The 20,370-nt window shown below is 34.3% G+C and overlaps 1 protein-coding gene across 4 annotated transcripts in view; it reads left to right on the forward strand.

The window, feature by feature from the left end:
* Nucleotides 1-19,437, forward strand: part of Cnot2 (CCR4-NOT transcription complex subunit 2) — a 103,554-nt gene extending 84,117 nt beyond the window's left edge. For all 4 annotated transcript variants that reach the window (XM_004632162.3, XM_004632161.3, XM_023716258.1 and 1 more), the window contains exons 9-16: nt 1,585-1,709; nt 2,611-2,731; nt 2,815-2,971; nt 5,911-5,972; nt 6,062-6,111; nt 7,836-7,936; nt 9,436-9,580; nt 18,278-19,437. In XM_004632162.3, the coding sequence (XP_004632219.1) occupies nt 1,585-1,709; nt 2,611-2,731; nt 2,815-2,971; nt 5,911-5,972; nt 6,062-6,111; nt 7,836-7,936; nt 9,436-9,580; nt 18,278-18,364 (848 nt within the window). In that variant the 3' untranslated portion in view covers nt 18,365-19,437. The remainder of the gene's footprint in view (nt 1-1,584; nt 1,710-2,610; nt 2,732-2,814; nt 2,972-5,910; nt 5,973-6,061; nt 6,112-7,835; nt 7,937-9,435; nt 9,581-18,277) is intronic.
* Nucleotides 19,438-20,370: the final 933 nt, after the last annotated feature.

A 20,370-nucleotide genomic window follows, 5' to 3' on the forward strand; every position in this document is an offset into this window, starting at 1 on the left:
AATGTGTGAATTATTGAAACTGTCCTACCAATTTGATTTGAAACTGTCTCATTGCTATTTGTTTATCAATAAAATTATGGGAAGAAAAAAACCCAAAGGAACCCCTCATAATACTCAGAAGTTACGTTCTTCTGCATCTGTGTTAGTTCATCTTAAGTGACTTATTTTAATGGTCTGCCTTTTCTTAATTGGTCTCACATTTTTCAAAGAATATATTCTTGGTGCTTAATGAGTGGGTATACATTCAAGAATTTTTTAAACTAAAGTTTCTCAGCATTCACACTGTTGATCATTGTGCTAGGTAATTCTTTGTAGCGGGAATGGGAAGGTTGGCACTCCTGCTTATATAGAATGTTTAATGACATTCCTGCCTTCAGCTTTCCAGCTACCCACACACTCCACCCGCCCACACACTCCACCCGCCATTGTGACACAGACTTTATGTAGATTGTTAGTCGTCATTAGTATCCTTCATTCCCCACTTTCACAATCTCTAATAGAGAAGAGATTTGATGATAGATGCTAACTTAAAAGAGGCGATATATACAATAATAGCAAAACAACTGAGACATGAAAGTTCTGCGACTGGCATTGTAGCTGTACTCTTGTCACATAGCTGTTTGCTTTTGGAAAGATCTATGAGAGACCAATAGCAAAACATTTCATGTATGGGGCTCAATTTGTCAGTTATTTTAATGGAGAACTAATGTTTTTCCCATTGTTTATCAAGGATTACTGTACTTTTCAGAATATGAATACAAATAATATGTGAAGAAGAGAAAATTTTATTGTTTATATTCCAAAGCTTACAAATTAGTCTCTCAGAAAACAACAAAATGATCTTCCCTGGAAGTTGAGTACCTAGCTACCTGATTCTCAGTTCAGACTCTAATGCTTTTAACCTTTCCTCATAGGTCCATTTTTTCATCCCTTTAATCATTCCCGTTGCTCTTCTTGGACCATCTCTAGTTTCTCCATATCGTTCTTGAATTGTGGAGCCCCAAACTGGATATTGTTCTCCAATAAGGGCCTGACTAATGCCAAGTATAGTGGGAGGATTATTTCCCAGTTCTTGCATGTTTTACATCTATAACATGGAGTCCAAGAAAATCTGAAATAATATGGAGTTGTTTTATAATTGATTGCAATTTGCTCACTCTGTAAGTCACTTTCAAGTAGAATACTGACATGTACTTTTAAATGCTTTTTGTTTATTTTATTTGACAGTTTACTGGTATTTATAATATCTACTCAGATATTTATAAAGCAAGCCTTTAAACCAAAATTTTTAATAGTTTTTATCAATATCAAATCATAATTTTGAGCACCTGTATATGACAGTAGATTAGAATGATGATTGCTTTTTTCCCTTGTATTACTTTGTATATTGAATTATTTGTATAAATCAGCATATAAACTACAATTCTTCATTCCTAGCCTCAATGCTAATTTTTTGAGATGTGCTTTCATGATGTTAAAAAAAATCTTTTGGTATATTATTATGAGGAAAGTTAACATTTTATAATGTGTAGCAAAATAGCATAGATGTCAATTGCAGTTCTCTGGATTGTTTTTATTACATAGTTGGAATGGTAACAAAACCAGCAAATGAGCAATCCCAGGACTTCTCAATACACAACGAAGATTTTCCAGCATTGCCTGGTTCCAGCTATAAAGATCCAACATCAAGTAATGATGACAGTAAATCTGTAAGTAACTGAAACTTGTGTGAGTAATGTAGTTTTCTTCCCTTCAGATTTCTCTTATATTAACAGTTACTTACTAAATATTATTACAAAACTATTTATCTTGACTACCTATAATAATCTAACTTCTTGAAGAATGTGGAAAAGCTTTATAACTTAGAAGATAGCCTATTTTTTTCCTATTTCATATAGGTTTGCAAATTTCTGTTGAACTTCTCAGAGTTAATTTAGACTTTTATTGTAGTCCCTGTCAGCTGGATCCCATGAAGTTTGATAATATAGCCTTCTAAGGAGCTGTGTTTTTCTTGAGTAAGTTTTCTCATTGAAGAATCTTTATACACATTTTTATACCTGTGTTGATTCAGCCAACTCAGCTTCTTTCTGACTTAACAGATGTGTTTATTTCTTCCACACTAAACTGAAAGTAGTTTTTTTGTGTGTGTGATGGGAGTTTGTACATCATTAAAATAAATAATAAAGGTTGTTGGGTAAGGATTCAGTTAAGTATGAATTTTAAAAGTTCATATGTTCTTAGCTTGTCTTGGAAGTTGCTTTGGTGATATTTTAGATAGTGTACTATGTAATTCTCTTGTAAAGGAAAACTTGGAAAAATATAACTTAAAGCGTATCCTAAAGCATAAAGCCCTAAGCAAGAGATGTTTTTTCTGTGACTTAAAATTTGAGGTAAATAAGAATTATTTCCCTTGTTCATGTAATGCTCAATTATAGAGGGTATAGGATATATTTGTATATGAGATAGTTATGAAGACAAAATGTTCATGTAGAACTTGAAAAACAAGTAATAATTCACTAGAACCTTAAATACAATAAATGAATGGCAAGGTATAAATTTGAATTTATCTAGTCACCACATTTTAATATCATTTAATTTTTTTCATACTAGAATTTGAATACATCTGGCAAGACAACTTCAAGTACAGATGGACCCAAATTCCCTGGAGATAAAAGTTCAACAACACAAAATAATAATCAGCAGAAAAAAGGGATCCAGGTGTTACCTGATGGTGGGACTCTATAAATGTCAAAAATATTATACAATACATTTTCTGTAGTTTTCCTTAAAATAAGCTGACTTTTTCTTATCCAGGTCGGGTTACTAACATTCCTCAAGGGATGGTGACGGACCAATTTGGAATGATTGGCCTGCTAACATTTATCAGGGCAGCAGAGACAGACCCGGGAATGGTACATCTTGCTTTAGGAAGTGACTTAACAACATTAGGCCTCAATCTGAACTCTCCTGAGTAAGTTTTCTTTTCTTTTTTTCTTCCCCATTTGTATATAATATTTCTAGTATTTAATTTCAAGTTTCTAGTTTTCAATCTCATGTCATCAAATTACATCACCTGCTGCTCCTCATTGTTGCAGTTATCTGCTTGCTTTTTGGGTCACTCCCTCTCAACTCCTGAGTCACTGTTACTCTGCATTATTAGTCCACTTACAGTTTGACAGATCTAATACACACATATGTGATCTTTCTAAAATCCCAAAATCTTGCTTTCCTAAATCTCTTTCCTCTAAAATTATGTCTTTCATTGTGCCTGAACCATATGTTTATTTGTTCCTTTCATGTTTTCATTGTTAGCAACTATATTTTCTCCATAATTTTAAACTCCTGCTGTAAAGCTTTCTGACCACCCTATCTTGTATTTCTCTTCTGTTTGTACTAATTCCTGTAATCACTGACCTCACTGGTACCTTTCATTTGATTCTTCTACCTTTTCACTGTACCTCAATAACTTGTCTCTGTTCCCTTTGAGAACTTATTTTCTTAGCTGTTAAATCACTATTAAGCCATAATTGCTCATATTCTCTTGACTACTTAGCCCTTTCCTCACTTTGTCCTACTTGCACAGCCCCAAACAACTACAGTCATGGTTATTTCTCTACCAATTTCTTTCCTACCATGTGCTGTTATACTTGGCTAGAGAAATACATACAACTTCACTGCCTGGTCTCTTTATATTCATGGCAAAAAAATGCATCCCTAATTATGCCAGTCATAGTCATACCTGGCATGTTAGTCCATTGGCTCTTTTGCTGTTCTGTGCAACAATTTTGTACTTTTGCAAGCCCCTAAGACCCTCTCTGTGCCTTGGCTTTTTTATTTCTACTTTTTTTTAAAGGTAGAAGCAATTAATTGGAAGAGAGTCTCAGTATATCCTGCCACCAAATCTGCCTATTACGATCTGCATCTACCATGTTCTTATCTTCTACCACCGCTTTACCATAGTTGATCCCTGCTTTCTGCTTAAGGCCTCTTAAAAACTGAAGGATGTGACTGTAATGGTTCTTAAATTTTGTTGAATCATTTCCATCAACCAAAAGTGTACTCCTATTTCTCTCATAAAAGTGACTTTTCATCTAACCTCCTTTGAGAGTTAAAGTCACATTTCTCCTTTTTGAGATGAATCTCAAAAGAATCATCTAGGTTTCTACAGTTTGTTCTGTCTGATTCTCTGTGTTAAGCCCATTTTAGTGGGATTTTGGTACCACACCATTAAAAGTGAACTCATTGAAGGTCACCAAGTGATGTCCATGTTTTTAAATTTATCCCCTACTCACATGATCTTTTCCTCTTTGAATTCATCATTTTTACCTGATTTTACTGCTTGATTCTTCAGTTTCCTTTGCTGGTATTTCGTTCTCTTCTTAACTTCTAGTGTTAGTTTTGTACTTACTCTCTTGATAACATTTTCCATACTCATAATTTTATATGCTCTATGTATTGAGGAATCTCACGTTTATTTCCAGTCCAGATTTCTGTCTTTAACTTGTAATTTCTGGATCCAGTTGGAATTAAACCTCTCTTGAATCATCTTACCATATATACTCTAGCTATAACCTTCCTGATCTTAGTTAATACTCTGATGTGCTTTATCCTTAACTTCTCATTTCGATATGTACGCCATATCTAGTCATTTCACAAGACAAATACAAAGTCCGACTACCTTTTCTTACTTCTTTACACTAATACCACTCTGGTTTGAATCATCCTCTTCCTCCTCTTCCTTGTGGGTAGTCCACTACCAAACACCAGGCCTCTCTGGTTCTCTCTTTGCCCTGTCCCATTTGCATTCTTCTAATAACACAGACAGTCCCATTTGAATGGGACTGCTTTGTGTAATATCCAGTAAAAATTTAATTATAAACTCAAGATTTTTCTCAGCCTTAACAAGGTGTTTTCCCCAGCCCCAACGTGTTTTCCCTTTATTCAGTGATCCACCTTGACTGGCCTTCTTGCCGTACCTCTTATATCAATTGAATCTCTATCCTAATTGCTTTAGGAGTACTTTTTAAGTAGAACAGCCTTCTACCAGATAATTAATATGATTAGTTACCTCATTCTTTTGTTCTTGTTCAAATCTTCTTCTCATTGAGACCTACACTGACCATCCTATTTGGCAGCCAATCTCTTCTCCCTGACCTTCCCCTAAAATGGATTATTATTTATTACACTAATTGTCTGCCTCCCTGTAATATGCCATATGCAACCAGAAGTAAGTTTCGTGTTGTCGCAGTCTTTGTTTTGTGCTTTTTTTTTTTTTTTTAAGACAGTCTTGCTATGCATTTCAGGCTTCCCTTGAACACACTGTGTAGCCCAGGCTGGCCACAAACTTACTGTGATCTTCCTGCCTCAGCCTCCTGAGTGCTGGGATTCCAGGCCTCTTTAACTATGCCCTGCTCCAGTCTTTGTTTTTCTCACTGTGTATGCCATGTGCCTAAAACAGTGCCAGGCATATATGATAAGCAGTCTCTTTTGGGTGAATTGGAAATTTTTATCATAGTAATTACTATTTTTTACTGATCTGGGTGGGTGGAGGTACATATAAGTAGAAAAGGTATTTCACTTGGGATATGATATTGATGGGTTTAAAGCATTCTTAGTTGAAGTCTACTGGAAGAAAATTTAAATCCTATATATTATGATACATTGTGTCATTTACTGGATTACAGAAATGCTAAGGGGAGCAGTCCTGTTGTATTTTTGATATATAGAGATAGATAATCGTTTCCGTTTTTTGCTGTATAAGACACAGTAAACCCAAGAAAGGGACTTAAAATTAAAGATGCTCATTTTACTTTTGAAGTCTGCCTTTCCTAGTTTTCCTGAAATTAAGTTAGAAATCTATTTTTCTACTTTGGACTTCAAGGTGGTTTTTTTTTTCCCCCCCTTATTCAGAAATCTCTACCCCAAATTTGCATCACCCTGGGCATCTTCACCTTGTCGACCTCAAGACATAGGTAGGAAAATCTGTTTGTGTTCAGAACTTTTAAGAAAATATTCATAACTGAGAATCAGTTAATAAGGCTTTTTTCATTTTATTATCTAGACTTCCATGTTCCATCTGAGTACTTAACGAACATTCACATTAGGGATAAGGTGAGTGTAGTTTATTATTCTACTCAGTCAGCATGAATTTTATCTATTTTTCAGGTGCTGTTTTTTAGTTCAGACAGCATATTTTTCAGTTAGCAGTTATCTCAAGGATTTGCTTTTGTATGTCCATTCAATTATATAACAGTTTCATTCTATTTTCGCTTATTATCTTAATGTTTTGATGATATCCTTTGTTATATTTTAAAAACAAACCAATGTTAAGACTAGCAAAATATTATAATTAATAGAAGGGTACAACTATACAGTTGATGAGAGGAAGTTAACTTAAAATATTAGATGAACCTTTTTCTGATATTTTCATTTAATGTTCTTACTCATAAGAAAGGTTTCTCTTTACGAGTATTATGTAGGCAAAGTGATTTTAATGAAATCGTATATATGTTTCAGAATGATTTACTATATTTACTATAACTTTGCCCTTCATTTTTCTTTTCCGTTGATTTAATTACTTATAATTTTAGTTATAAATTGTAAGATGATAGCTTTCATCTTTTTTGATCTAAGAATGAAACAGTAAGTTTTGTTTAGGATAATAAACTAAAAGTTCATTTCTGCTAAGGAAAAGTACATAATGGAATCTAAATCTTAGCCTTGAACATTGATATATTTATGTTTTGCAAATATAACGTAAATAGTCACATATAATTAAATAACAGTATTTTGAATCTGATCCATCCAAACTGATATTGATATTATAGATAGTTATGTGTGTGTGTGTATATATATATATATATATATATATATATATATATATATGTATTAGTGTGTCATTTAATACCTAAATAGATGGGAAGCAAGAATTGTAATAAAAATGCTGATATTTTTCCATTTGTGTATTATGTGATTTGCTGCAATCTCAAAAGCGCTCTTTTGATATAGTTCTGTAACCGTATGAAAAAGAATTTTGGTGCATTGACAGTTGCTGCAAGAATTGGCAAAAATTGCACTCAGACAGCTTAAGAGCAGAGTAAACATTTAGAGCATGAAGTAGCTATACCGATAAATTTTTGTTTTGGAGCACTTTTCAGTTTTTGTTACAATGTAAAAATTTGAGGCTTGGTTTCGCTTGCAGTTTAGAGTATGGCTGTAGCTGGTTTTACCTCGTGTGGGGAGATATAGGGTGGTCATCCCTCAGTTGCCCATTTCACCAAAACAGTCTCTCTGGTGCTGGTACTCGCCATCCAGGGTGTGCTAAATACACAAGCAATTTGTAAATCCCTATCAATGTAGGTGCAGTTCACACTGAATAATCCTGTGTGGTCCGTAAGATGCTTCCATGTACCCCCACTCATTTCATTTATTTTTGTTTTTAGTAACCCACTTACCAATGTCTGTATTTTAGAACCAAAGCTCAAATATAAATAAGTTGAAAATGGTCATATTAATAATAGAATTAGGACTTGATTATAATCCTAGGTCTCTGAGCACAATATATTTTAGTGTTGTTGCCACTAAATTATTCATAAATCCTTGGAGTGAAATGATCTACATTTGATTTTCCTTGGACGTTATTTAGCTTTTTTTTTCTAACTGTATAGTTATTTAAATGAAACTCTTAAAATTATAATTACATATCTGTTATATGATAATGGTTGTTTGCTATAAAGGATTTCTGTTTATCGCCTCTTTTTTTACTTTAATAGTAGCAAAGATATATTAGCATTTTAAAATTTGTTTTGCATTTCATAAAAATTTTTCTTTTCCAGCTGGCTGCAATAAAACTTGGCCGATATGGAGAAGACCTTCTCTTCTATCTCTATTACATGAATGGAGGAGATGTATTACAACTTTTAGCTGCAGTAGAGCTGTATGTTCAAAATATTTTAATCACTTTTCAACATAGTGGATCTTGAGTGTTCTGAAAAGTATTTTTAATGATGAGAGTTACACTTTCTTAAGTGAAAATTGTTCATTAAGTTAGTTTATACTGCATAAATTAATTTAGATTAAAGCTGTGTATCACTATTGCTTTATAACATCTATACATAAAAGGAATTTAATAGTTAATTCAAAATTTGTAAAAAGACAGTCAACTTATGTATTTGATTAACTGAATATTCATGATTGGTTCTTATAGAACCATATATACTAATGATTAGACACAGAATTTCATCGTTTAATAAACATCTGTTGATTATCAGCAAAGTTGTCTGCACATTTATTGTTTTGAAGTGCTTGTAACACAAGGTCCACATTCCATATCATATCATAGAATACCAATAACATTTTTATGAGTGGTCTTGATCAGATACTTTAGAGTGTAAAATTGACTACATTGATAATGAATTAATTGTGTCACTTTTTCTCAGTTGAGAGAATATATTTCTTTGCCCATGTTTTCCCCCTTCATTTTTATAAAGTAGGTATTATCACTTGTTCTTTTTCATTTTTGTGTAATAAATTCACTTATCTGTAACTGGTAGTTTTTCATACCTAATTTATTTCTAAAAACCACCTATTGTGTTGGTAAGAAAGCACATGGAAGTTAGTTTTTGTGTAACATTTACCCACTTTGAATGTTACTTCTCTAGTTTATTAATGATAAATGTTCATTGGTTCTTGGATAAATTCTAGTATTATCCTTTGCTTTTTCAAGTTTAAGTCAAAGTTTTGAATAAAAAAATAAAGTAATACACTAAAATTTTCAAAATGGCTAGTGTTTTCAGCAGCCAGAAAATTACAAAAATTTAAGCAATTCAAATATATTTTGTACAGTATGATGCAGTAATCCAAATAGTTGACTTTTTAGCAAGGCCTGGTGGAACATATGTAATCCCAGCTCTTAAGAAGCTGAGACAGTACTGCTTTGCATGCAAGGGCACTCAGGGCTCCACAGTGAGTTCATACCCAGCCTGAACTATATACCAAGACCCTGTCTCAAAATAACAACAAAACCAAACCAAAAGGAAGGGTTTTTGCTTTCCTTAAAACAACATTTCAGTTTCTGCTGAATGTTCAGATAACCAAGAAGAAATCAGATTTCTAGAGCATATTATTGTATCTTTATTTGGTCTGCCTGAGTTTTTATCCCACTAACCGTAGAACTTTTAAATGTTTATTTTGTTTATGTAACAAGCATATACAGTTCAATAAAGATAGGGATATTAACGAATGTGCTTTCTCAACAAATACTTGTTTCACTATATTCCAGTGTAGTTTTATTTAAAATAGGATCGAAAAGCATCCATATTTATTGCTTCTTGGCCTTTTGGCTATGATCAAGTGAGAAGCATCTGTATAGTTTTAGAGAATGTAAAAAATGTTTGATATAAGCTAAAAATTATCTTTTCTTTTTAAAAATTGCAGTTTTAACCGTGATTGGAGATACCACAAAGAAGAACGAGTATGGATAACCAGGGCACCAGGCATGGAACCAACAATGAAAACCAATACATACGAAAGGGGAACATATTACTTCTTTGACTGTCTTAACTGGAGGAAAGTAGCTAAGGTATATTTTTTCCCATGTGCAATCCAGACATTAGAAAAGAAGTGTCCTTTTTAACTTGTGTATGTGTACCAATACTTCTGTTCCAATAATGTGCTATGTTTTTGCCAAGTCTTTTATCTCCACCTGTTTTGTTTGACTTTAAGAGAATGTTGTTCAACAGTAATTCAGTTCACTAATATGGGAAAATTATGAAACTTGCTAAGTGCTTTTGTAAAATTATACAAGAATTGATAACATTTGAAATAATTTGTGTCAACTGAAGTCCTTCCATTTGAACTATCTCCATGTCTATTAAATTTTAAGCAAAGATACCCTGTTGCAACCCCAGTCATGTATTTTCATATACTGTTACTTTAAGCAAGGATGATATTTTCTTAAAAGGAGTATGTAAAAGCCTTCTAAACTTACGTTCATTGCAGAACGATTCCTGAATTTTTATTTACAAATCATTTAAATAAAGAAAATTGAAAGCATTAACCGTTACTATTTCTGTGACCACTGTGCTAAATATTGAGAAAAAATGAATAATGGGGAAAGATTGAGTATGTTGTGCATTTGCCTCACCAAAGTACCTAACTGTCCCATACGCAAAATTTCATCAGTATTAATGCATGTTTCACACTTCTGTTTAGTACCTTATGTATCATGTCCCTAGTAGAGATTATAGCTTTATTACCTGATTTCACAGAAGAAATGAATAAATTTTCTGAATGAATTTTCCATCAGTGATTAGTAAATCAGGAGTTAGATTTTTTCTTTTTTTAAAAAATCTTTTTTTAAAATGTATTTAGTATAAGGTCTACAGGATCTCACTACATAGATCAGACTTGTAGTGATCCTCCAGTTTTCAGCCTCCTATGCACTGGGATTATAGATGCATGCCACCACGCCCTCGCCTTCTCAGCTTGCTCTGGGGCGGGGAGTAGAGGCTGGCGCGGCACACGGGGGGGGGGGGGGGGGCGAATCCCAGTCCCTGTATCTGCCTAAGCACATGCTAGGAGTTAGTTTTATTTGGTTTTGGTAAATGTAAACAGAAGAAATATATCAAGCACTTAGTTATTGGACAATATTTAATATATTGGTTTATGTGGAAATGGGTATATGTTTTGAATCAGCCCTATTAAACTAATAAAAAGTTTATACTCGAAGAAGGCAGTATAAAATGTTTACCAGATACATATTACAAATGTTTGATATCCCAAGAAAATACAGTGAAAAATTTGGATAAAGAAAAGGTTAAGCCCAACAAGTAACCATGAAAGTGATAAAGCACACCAGAGGTTAAATATTTTTTATGATTATTTTCAGGTTTCTTTGTAATGGCCATAGCCGTTATATCATGAATTTGAATTTAACTCTTGTTTCTGCTATTTCTCTTTTGATGTTGCACAAGTTTTCTTTCTATGCTTTTCTCCTTTTTGTAAAATGAGGATGGTAATTTCCTCTAGGTTATTAAGACTGAGATTTTAACACACATGCATATATACCCTAAATACAATGCTTGGCATATGTTGGGTATTTGATCTGGGGTTGAAGGGGAGGAGGTAAGGTAGTATTAATTGTGTTGTTGCTGTTTTCATCACTGCCATAACTTAATAGTAATATTTCAGACATGGAAAAATTATAACTGATTGTTGCTTGCTTTTCTCATGGGTTTCCAAACTTTAACCTGTACTGGAGTCACATGGAAGACTTGTTAAAGGACAGCTGTGACTCCATGCTGCACCATAACTCCACTCTTTCTTAGGTAGTAATTCCGTAGGTGTGGGACCTCAGAGTTAACGTTTCCAATGAGCTTGCAAGTTACGCCCCATATTTCTGTCCTAGTCTAGGGACATAGTTATTTTTGACTTAAGGGATGCACGAAAAAGAAAAATAATCTTTGAAGGGGAAAAATTCATTAGTAAATAGCCTAAGTTTTCTTTATTCAGTTTTAAGCTTTTTGCTGAGTAGTGCTGTAAGGCTCAAACATATGAGAGACAGACAGACAGACAGACAGACAGACAGACAGACAGACAGACAGAGAAAATCCTTCCAGTAGATAGCTTTACACAGTGTGATTAAAAATGCAGTGAATGTTTAAATTGTTAGCTTTCTTCGTTTCTTGCTTTTTCTTTTTTACAGGCTCAGCCCTCCCTGAAGGCAGGGCTGGCGGGGTATGTGGTGCCGGGGATAGAACCCCTGTCCCCTGTGCCTGCTTAAGCTTGCTGGCCCTACCTAAATTGTTAAAATTTTGTTATAGTAAAAGATGCAGTGCAATTAATAGCTCCTAAACCATGCCCTGCCTCATTTAGTCTATTACTTTTACCACTTTTTGAAGCAGTTCTGCAAGTCCTCTTTTGAGTGTCGCTAATTGCACTGTCAAGGTGCCTCATTGTCCTGAACTGATGCAGAATGTTCATTTTTCCTGACATTTTGCCCTTGTGGAAGAGCTAGAAGTGGCATATGCTAGATCTGGTGAGCAGGAAAGAGAACTTCTAGAACTGCTTTTAAAAAGTAGCAAGAACTGGGCTAAGTATTTAAAGTTCAGAGTAATAAGGTATTTTGAGGACTATTAATAGAAGTATATGTTTTACTGTTTTAATTCAAGTATTCACTATATATTTGATCACTCCTTGCACAATGACAGATATGTGTGGGGAAATCAGCTTAGATGAGGAAATCCCTTCAGTTTTAAGATCCACCCAAAAAAGGTAACTATTCAGAAACCAAGCATTAATATAAGGCATTAAAAACTTTTGCCTATCTAAAATATACCTTACAAGAGCCAGCCAAATAGCTCAGCAGATTAAAGCGCCTGCAAGCAGGCACAGGGGCCATGGGTTCCATCCCCGGACCTGCCTTGCTGGCCCTGCCCCCGGGGCACGCTGAAACAGCAATTGAGACTGGGCGTGGTGGCGCATGCCTATAATCCCAGCTCTTGGGAGGCTGTAAACAGGCAGATCACTAAGAGTCCAATTTGGTAGTGAAACCCTGAACACCCAGTAGACCCTTCCCTAAAATACAAAAAAAAATAACATATATAATACATACATTAAAATAATTTTGCCCTGTTTTTATCTATACTTCCTAAGTAATTGAGCTTTTACCTTCATTTTTAAAAGTTTAGCTGTAAAGTGGAAAAATTACATTTGATTAATGTTAAATTGTTTCCTAAGGAACCTGTCTTAACATTTTGCTGTCTACTTGCATTAATACTTTCCCAAGGTGTTTTCATAGTGATGCAAAGCAAGCAGAATTATTGGTTTCTACTTGGCACTAAGCAGCTGACTTATTGTTTATATTGAAATAAAATTCATGAACTTACATTTACAAAATAAATTTTTGACAGTGACTTTTTAAGGATGTGTTCAGTGTTTTCAGAGAAAATGGTTAGCAGTTAAGAAATTTGGGTCTTATTCATAGTATATTTATTAACAGACTTCATATAATTACAGAAAATTGATGAATATGACATGTATTATGTCAAGTTGAGAGTCACCATCTGTAAAATGGGTAGGTTTCCTGTTCATAAAAAAAACATTCATTAAATAGCTTCAACTCATATGGAACTGCAGTGTGAATTGATATTTTAATTAACAATGATACTCTGTTATCATTGTAAGTCATTGAACAATCTAGACCAAAATCTTAGTTCATATCTTGTATGAGCTTTTAAAAAAAAGTCACTTAATATTTTTAGAAAACTTATAACTAAAGCATTAAATGAATTAAATCAGATGTATTTGTCCCCTCAAGTTTTTGTGGCCCTAAGATCTAGATTCAGATCTATTAGTTGTTTACAGATCTGCCTGGCAAATTATCATCTCTGTACATAAAAATTTGACATTGTTTTTGCTTATTCCTTTAGGTAGCCTTAACTTTCTTAAAAAACAGGTAGATCTGTCTTGCTATTACAACTGGCCACCTGTGGTGGCACCTGCCTGTGATCCCAGCACTCTGGGAAGCTGAGGCAGGAAGATCTCATGTTTGAACCCAGCCTGGGCAATTTACTAAGACTGTCTCTCAAACTTTAAAAATATAGTAGGGCTGAGTATGTAATTATGTACAAAGGTCTTGAGTTCAATCCCCAGTACCACCAACAGAAAACAAAGACTCATTTCCTGGTAGCAATTTATGATAGTTCATGTAGTATATATAAAATAAGTATTTTATTTTGCAATATGTATTAGTACTTAATAGTTTTACAAAATACAGGTCTCCCTGTGGCATTTGATTGTAATTCCTCCTGCTTATTACGCTCCTTTTTTACCTTTCTTTGCTCCTCCCCAGTTCCCTTTTTATCGTCTGTAGCCTTCCTTTTTTAGTAAGATTTTTAAAGTAATTTCTTCCACAGTCAGTTGTTAGTTAGTAGAGGATTCCTGTTAGTAGCTTTCTGAAATCAGAGGCTTAAAAATTTAAGAATTCTGTTAACCTAACTTCACTGTAGAGTTTTAACAGGATTTCTTTTTTTTTTTTTTTTTTTTTTTTTTGGCAGAACCGGGGATTGAACTCAGATCCTTGCGCTTGCCTTGGAAGCACTTATTCTACTGAGCCATATCCCCGGCTGCCTAACAGGATTTCTAATGCTTAGGAATTTTTATATCATAGTTCAGTATAAATCTAGCTTTTTTTTTTTCCATTAATTTTAATGATATATAGAGTACATCTTTTTCTTTGGTAATCTGTGCTTTTCTTCAAGGCCTTGTACATGTAAGTATAGCACTTGCCAAAATTTAAGTTCATACAGATTTATAGGTAAAAAAAAATCAATAATTTTTGAAAATTTAAACAATTCCTGTAGTATTTCTTTAGATTAGTGATGTTTTTGTAGTTTATTTCATCGTCTGAATCAGTGATTTTCATTTTTCTTTGAATTAAATAACTTTTTGAAACTACACACCCTAATTTTATTATAGAGGAAATGAGTCATAGAAAAGTTTTTGTTTTGTTTTTTTCAGAACTGGGGATTAAACTCAGGCCCTTGCGCTTGCCAGGGAAGCGTTTATTCTATTGAGCCATCTCCCCAGCCCCAGAAAAGTACTTTTAAAAGTATGTAAAAAGGGTTAGCCAAATAGCTCAGTGGATTAAAGTGCCTGCAAGCAGGTGCAGGAGCTGGGGGTTCAATCCCCGGGCCTGCGGTGCCAGCCCTACCCCTGGGGCGCACTGAGATGGCAATTGAGACTGGGAGTGGTGGTGGTGTAATCCCAGCTCTTGGGAGGCTATAAACAGGTGGATCACTATGAGTCTGATCTAGTAGTGAGACCCTCAACACACTGTATACCTTTCCCTAAAATGCAAATAAATGAATAAATAAATAAATAAAATAGTATGTAAAAGTTTCTAGTCTTTTAAATCATATTGTAATAATAATTACTATTATTTAATTATTTAGGACAGGGTCTATAGGGTCTCACTATGTAGATCCAACTTGTAGTGATTTTCCTGTTTTCAGCCTCCCAAGTGCTGAGATTACAGGCACACACCACTACGCCCAGTCTCAATCACTGTCTCGGTGTGCCTGGGGGCAGGGCCAACACAGCAGGCCTGGGATTGAATCCTGGCCACTGCACTCTGCCTAAGCAGGTGCTTTCGTCTGCTGAGCTATCTGGCCAGCCCTTACAAATTATTTTTCTATTAAAAGTAAATATACAAATAGGCCTGTGATACATAATTTTAAAATGTCATGTGAAAGTTGTGTTCTGTTCCTATAGCAGGTGAAGAAAGCTTGTTTTTATTAGTGTATCAGCTATTAACGACACTTCTAGAAGCCTGTTAGTATCCCAATCCTTAGATGGTGACATAGCAAACAGACATGTTTCTCAGTCCTGTAGAATGTTCAGGGATTTGCTTGTGTGCAGTACAGCAGGTTACATGAAAGTGAGAACAAAATATGCCAGTGTATTGTAAGCTTTATGTATTTTAAGAATAAAAATATACTGAAGACCAAGAAAGTAAAAGTCAGCTGACAGAATTTGACATGTATGCTATAATTGGTCAGATACAATTTGACTTAAATGATCTCTTAAAGATTTTTGTAATTATTATTTGTGGTCCCTAGATTTAAACTTCTCTTTTCCATAGTATGAAGAATATACATTGATAAGAGTAATCTCATTTAAATACTAACAATACATTTTAGTTCATTGGTATGAATAAAATTTTAATTTATGTAACAAATAGTTCGGCTTATTTGTCAAAGTTACAAATAGGCTTTTCTATATGCACATTGAAAACTAATCTTTCAATTTTAATTTCAAAAATGTGACTTAAATGTACTTGCTTCACAAATTTGGATATTCACCTTCAGCCAAACCGTCAAATTCTTTTTAATTGTTAGGAGTGGGAAGTGGAGGCGATGGCTACATGGTAAAGTGGATATGATAGTGATTCTGATATTTCGCTGGTTTTTACTGGCAAGCTGGTAGCTTCTTTGTTTTAATTAGTCTATCTTAATCAGATCCTTTTACAGAAGGTTAATGTTACTATAATGTACCTTCTTCAAAAAATTTTTTCAGGGGACTTTATTTTCAACCATTTTTCTGTATTGAGGTGTAATGAATAAATCCATTTTTACTTGTCAAACTAAACATATTAAAAAGAATGTGGTACACTGACAATGATACACGCTTCAGTGTCACAGTCCTAACCCTAGGAATGCTGCTTAATGTATGACTTTGGTAATTTACTGTGAACCTTATTGCTTCTGGAATGAAGTGAAAGTAACTACCTTACAGAGTTAATATAGAGATTAGAATAAACTTGGCTGTGTCTCCAGTATGGACACTACTAGGCTTTCAGTTAATTATATCTAATACGTCTGTAATTGTTAATATAATAGCCTTTAATTTTGAATACTTGATTCCATATCAGAAAGTTTTATTATTATCTAAGTATTCATTTTTAATTTAGTTATGGAAATACCCATTATGGATTCGATTTGAAACCAGACACATAGGCAAAATGTTACCCCATGGTTGCTAATGTTACTTGTTGTTTTAATCTTTAATACATGATACATATTAAGGTTCATAATTACTTAGTATATATATAGTTTTTTGCTAATTAAATTATTTTTTTAATTTTTATTTATTTGTGTGTGTGGTCAGCTCAGCCCACCAGGGGGCAGGGCTGGCTGGCATGTGGTGCTGGGGGATTGAACCGTGGTCCCTCTGCTTTGCTAAGCTTGTTCTAAGTAGGTGCTTTAGACCACTGAGCCATCTCACCAGCCCCTTTGCTAATTAAATTGTATACTATAGTTAGATTTTTATTTTGTTTTTTGTCTTTTTGAGACAGGGTCCAGGGTCTCGCTGTGCAAGTCAGGCTGGCCTTGAGCTGAGGCTGGTCTTGCACTTGTAAGAATCCACCTGCCTCAGCCTCCTGAGTGCTGGCATTACAGGAATTGGCCACCACATCTGGTTCCAGTTAGTAGTTTTAGAACATCTCTTATTTGGAGTTACAGAGGAAGTTGTGTTGGTTCTTTTTTAAAACATATGTACATCTCACCTGGCATGTAACGCACACCTATAATCCCAGCACTTGGGAGGCTGAGGCAGAAGGATCACTGTGTGTTCAAGGCCAGCCTAAATTGCCTAATGAAACCCTGTATCAAAAAGGAAAAATAAAGATGTTTCTAGTCTTGAGCTTAAGAGGAAAGTATTATAAAAACTACCATTCCTAAACTGAAAATCTGTGGAGTCAGTACAGAAATTTGAAAGTTTGAGTATAATGAAAAATTTATTTAGTCTTTAGGTAAAATGTAGTGAACTATCTATCACCACACCTGCCCACCGCAGCACCACTACCCCACACAGGTACTGGGGATTGAACCCAGGGTCTTTTACAGGTAGGCAAGAGGCATGCTAGGCAGCGCCGCTCCCACGCTCCATCTTTAACCCTTTCTTTTGTTCTGACACAGTGCTTCACTGTGTTACCCAGGCTGGCTTCAAACGTACAGTCTTCTAGCCTCAGTCTCCCACGTAGCTGGGTGATTAGAGTCATGGGCCATCGTACCTGAGCACTATGGCAGTTGAACTCTCTCTTATTTAGGATTTTGAGTTTATAAAACAGGAAGTTCTGGACATGGGAGTATTAAGTTCATTGTTTCCCTTAAAATATAATGAGGTTAGCAAATTTTTTAAAAGTAACAAATTTGAAAAAGTCTTTCGTTTTATACTTTTTCATGGACGAGTAAAGGTTTAGGTTTTTTTACTTTATTAGTGGAGCCTTTATTTTATTTTTTTTAAATGTTTATTTATTTATTGTGGGGGGGGCAGCTCAGCCCACCAGGGGGCGGGGCTGGCTGGCATGTGGTGCTGGGGGATTGAACCGCGGTCCCTGTGCTTTGCTAAGCTTGTTCTAAGTAGGTGCTTTAGACCACTGAGCCATCTCACCAGCCCCTGAGCCTTTATTTTAAATACCCTCTTATTTTCTGTGTTACTTTATAGGAATAGTAATTTACTCTTATTTTTAAGTTTAAAGGGTACAGAATCTCAGTAAATAAATTTTCATAAATAACCTAACTTTTTGTACCTAGCAAAAACTACACATTGTTTTTCTTCAAGCTATGTTGTACTTAGCGAAGTTTGTATATGTGTATCTGTGGTCATTTTTGCATGTAGGTGTTTTAATTGTTCATATAATAAATATATATCTTGACAGAAATTTGATTGCAAAAGGAGATGAAATTATTTAAATTTCTTCCTTTTTTTTTTTTAGGAGTTCCATCTGGAATATGACAAATTAGAAGAACGGCCTCACCTGCCATCCACTTTCAATTACAACCCTGCTCAGCAAGCCTTCTAAAAAGACTTCCCTTTTCTTGGGGTATGGCTGTCTCAGCACAATACTCAACCTAACTGCAGAACTGATGTGGCTCAGGCACCCTGGTTTTAATTCCTTGAGGATCTGGCAATTGGCTTACGCAAAGGGTCACCATTTAAGGTCCTGCCTTACTAATTATGTGCTGCCCAACAACTAAATTTGTAATTTTTTTTTCTAGTTTGAGCAGGGTCTGAATTTTTTTCTTTTTCTTTTTTTTTTTTTTTTTTTTTTTTTTTTTTGCCAGCAGACAGATTTGAGTCTATAAAAACAAACAAGTACATTGACAGAAGTTTACCATTTACTTTCTTAAATGTAAAAAAGAAAACCCACAAAAGACTCAACAGAATTAGACCACAAAATTTGCATTGTTCATTGTAGCACTATTGGTAATAAAATAACAAATGTTTGTGCATTTTTATGTGAAGATCCTTCTCGTATTTCATTTGGAAAGATGAGCAAGGTCTGCTTCCTTCATTTTACTTCCCGTTCTGTTTTTGAAAGGCAGTTGCGCCAAGCTTAAATGCAAGAATATCTGACTGTTGAGAAGAAAGATATTGCCACAATCTCTGGATGATCTCCAGGGTTGTGTTATTACTGAGCTTCATCTTTCCAGAATGAGCAAAACACTGTCCAGTCTTTGTTACGATTTTGTAATAAATGTGTACATTTTTTTTAAATTTTTGGACATCACATGAATAAAGGTATGTATGTACGAATGTGTATATATTATATATATGACATCTATTTTGGAAAATGTTTGCCCTGCTGTACCTCATTTTTAGGAGGTGTGCATGGATGCAATATATGAAAATGGGACATTCTGGAACTGCTGGTCAGGGGACTTTGTCGCCCTGTGCACTAAAGGGCCAGATTTTCAGCAGCCAAGGACATCCATACCCAAGTGAATGTGATGGGACTTAAAGAAGTGAACTGAGACAATTCACTCTGGCTGTTTGAACAGCAGCGTTTCATAGGAAGAGAAAAAGATCAATCTTGTATTTTCTGACCACATAAAGGCTTCTTCTCTTTGTAATAAAGTAGAAAAGCTCTCCTCACTGCAGTGTTGACTTTGATTTGAAATTGTGAAATTATTTCTTCAACATGAAAAATAGAGGAAGAAACCTGAAGTTTTACAAATATCAAACTGAATGGTGTGATTAAATTTAAAATGTCTTTTTCTTGTCAGCTTTCAACAAGCAATTTAGTGGAAACCCAGTGAGTCATTTCACCTATAGGTTAAAAATTATAGACAGTCTTTAAGTATTACCAGAGAAAACTTTTTTAAGTAGATTATGGCGGCATTAGGAGTGAAACATCCTGAGCATTCTTGGAACCCAATCAGAATACTTATGTGAGGAATTTCTTGATAGGCCTTTGAAATTTATATTTATGAATACTGTACAAATTCAGGTAAGCCCGAAAAGTGAGGTGTTACAGACTTTACCTTCAGTTTGCTGGTCTGAGTATTTCATATTTAAAAGTGGATGGTTTCTTTTTTCATGTAAGTATAGATACTCTGTATTATAAGTATCTGAAGACTGAGGCTACCAAAGCAGAGCTGCAGATAGAGAATTTTTAAAAAAAGACACTGAGTTTTTACTTTTAAAAGTTTCATTTTTACCCTATTTTTCTACAAAACTAAAAGTTTGTTGACATTTATCAAATCATGTTTGAAAGTTAAACATTTATGACATCGCTGTGTGTATCAAGAATGTAAAATGGCTTTAAAATTTACATTTTCTATGTATTTTGAAATACTAGAAACTGATAAAAATTAGGATTTTTTTATCACTCAGAATTAAACCAAAGCATCTCCTCTGCATCAAAGATGACACTTGTGTAATGACAGTTTTAAAAAATGACAAATATTTGGTCAAAGTCAAGTCCTAAAAATCAGTTTCTTAAAAACAAATATCTTCATAATAATTTACCTTATAAAATTAACTTTTACTACAGAACTATAAGAAACAGGTGGAGAAAAAAACAAT

This window comes from Octodon degus, unplaced genomic scaffold, assembly GCF_000260255.1.
Source record: "Octodon degus isolate 3935 unplaced genomic scaffold, OctDeg1.0 scaffold00047, whole genome shotgun sequence".
Taxonomy (NCBI): domain Eukaryota; kingdom Metazoa; phylum Chordata; class Mammalia; order Rodentia; family Octodontidae; genus Octodon; species Octodon degus.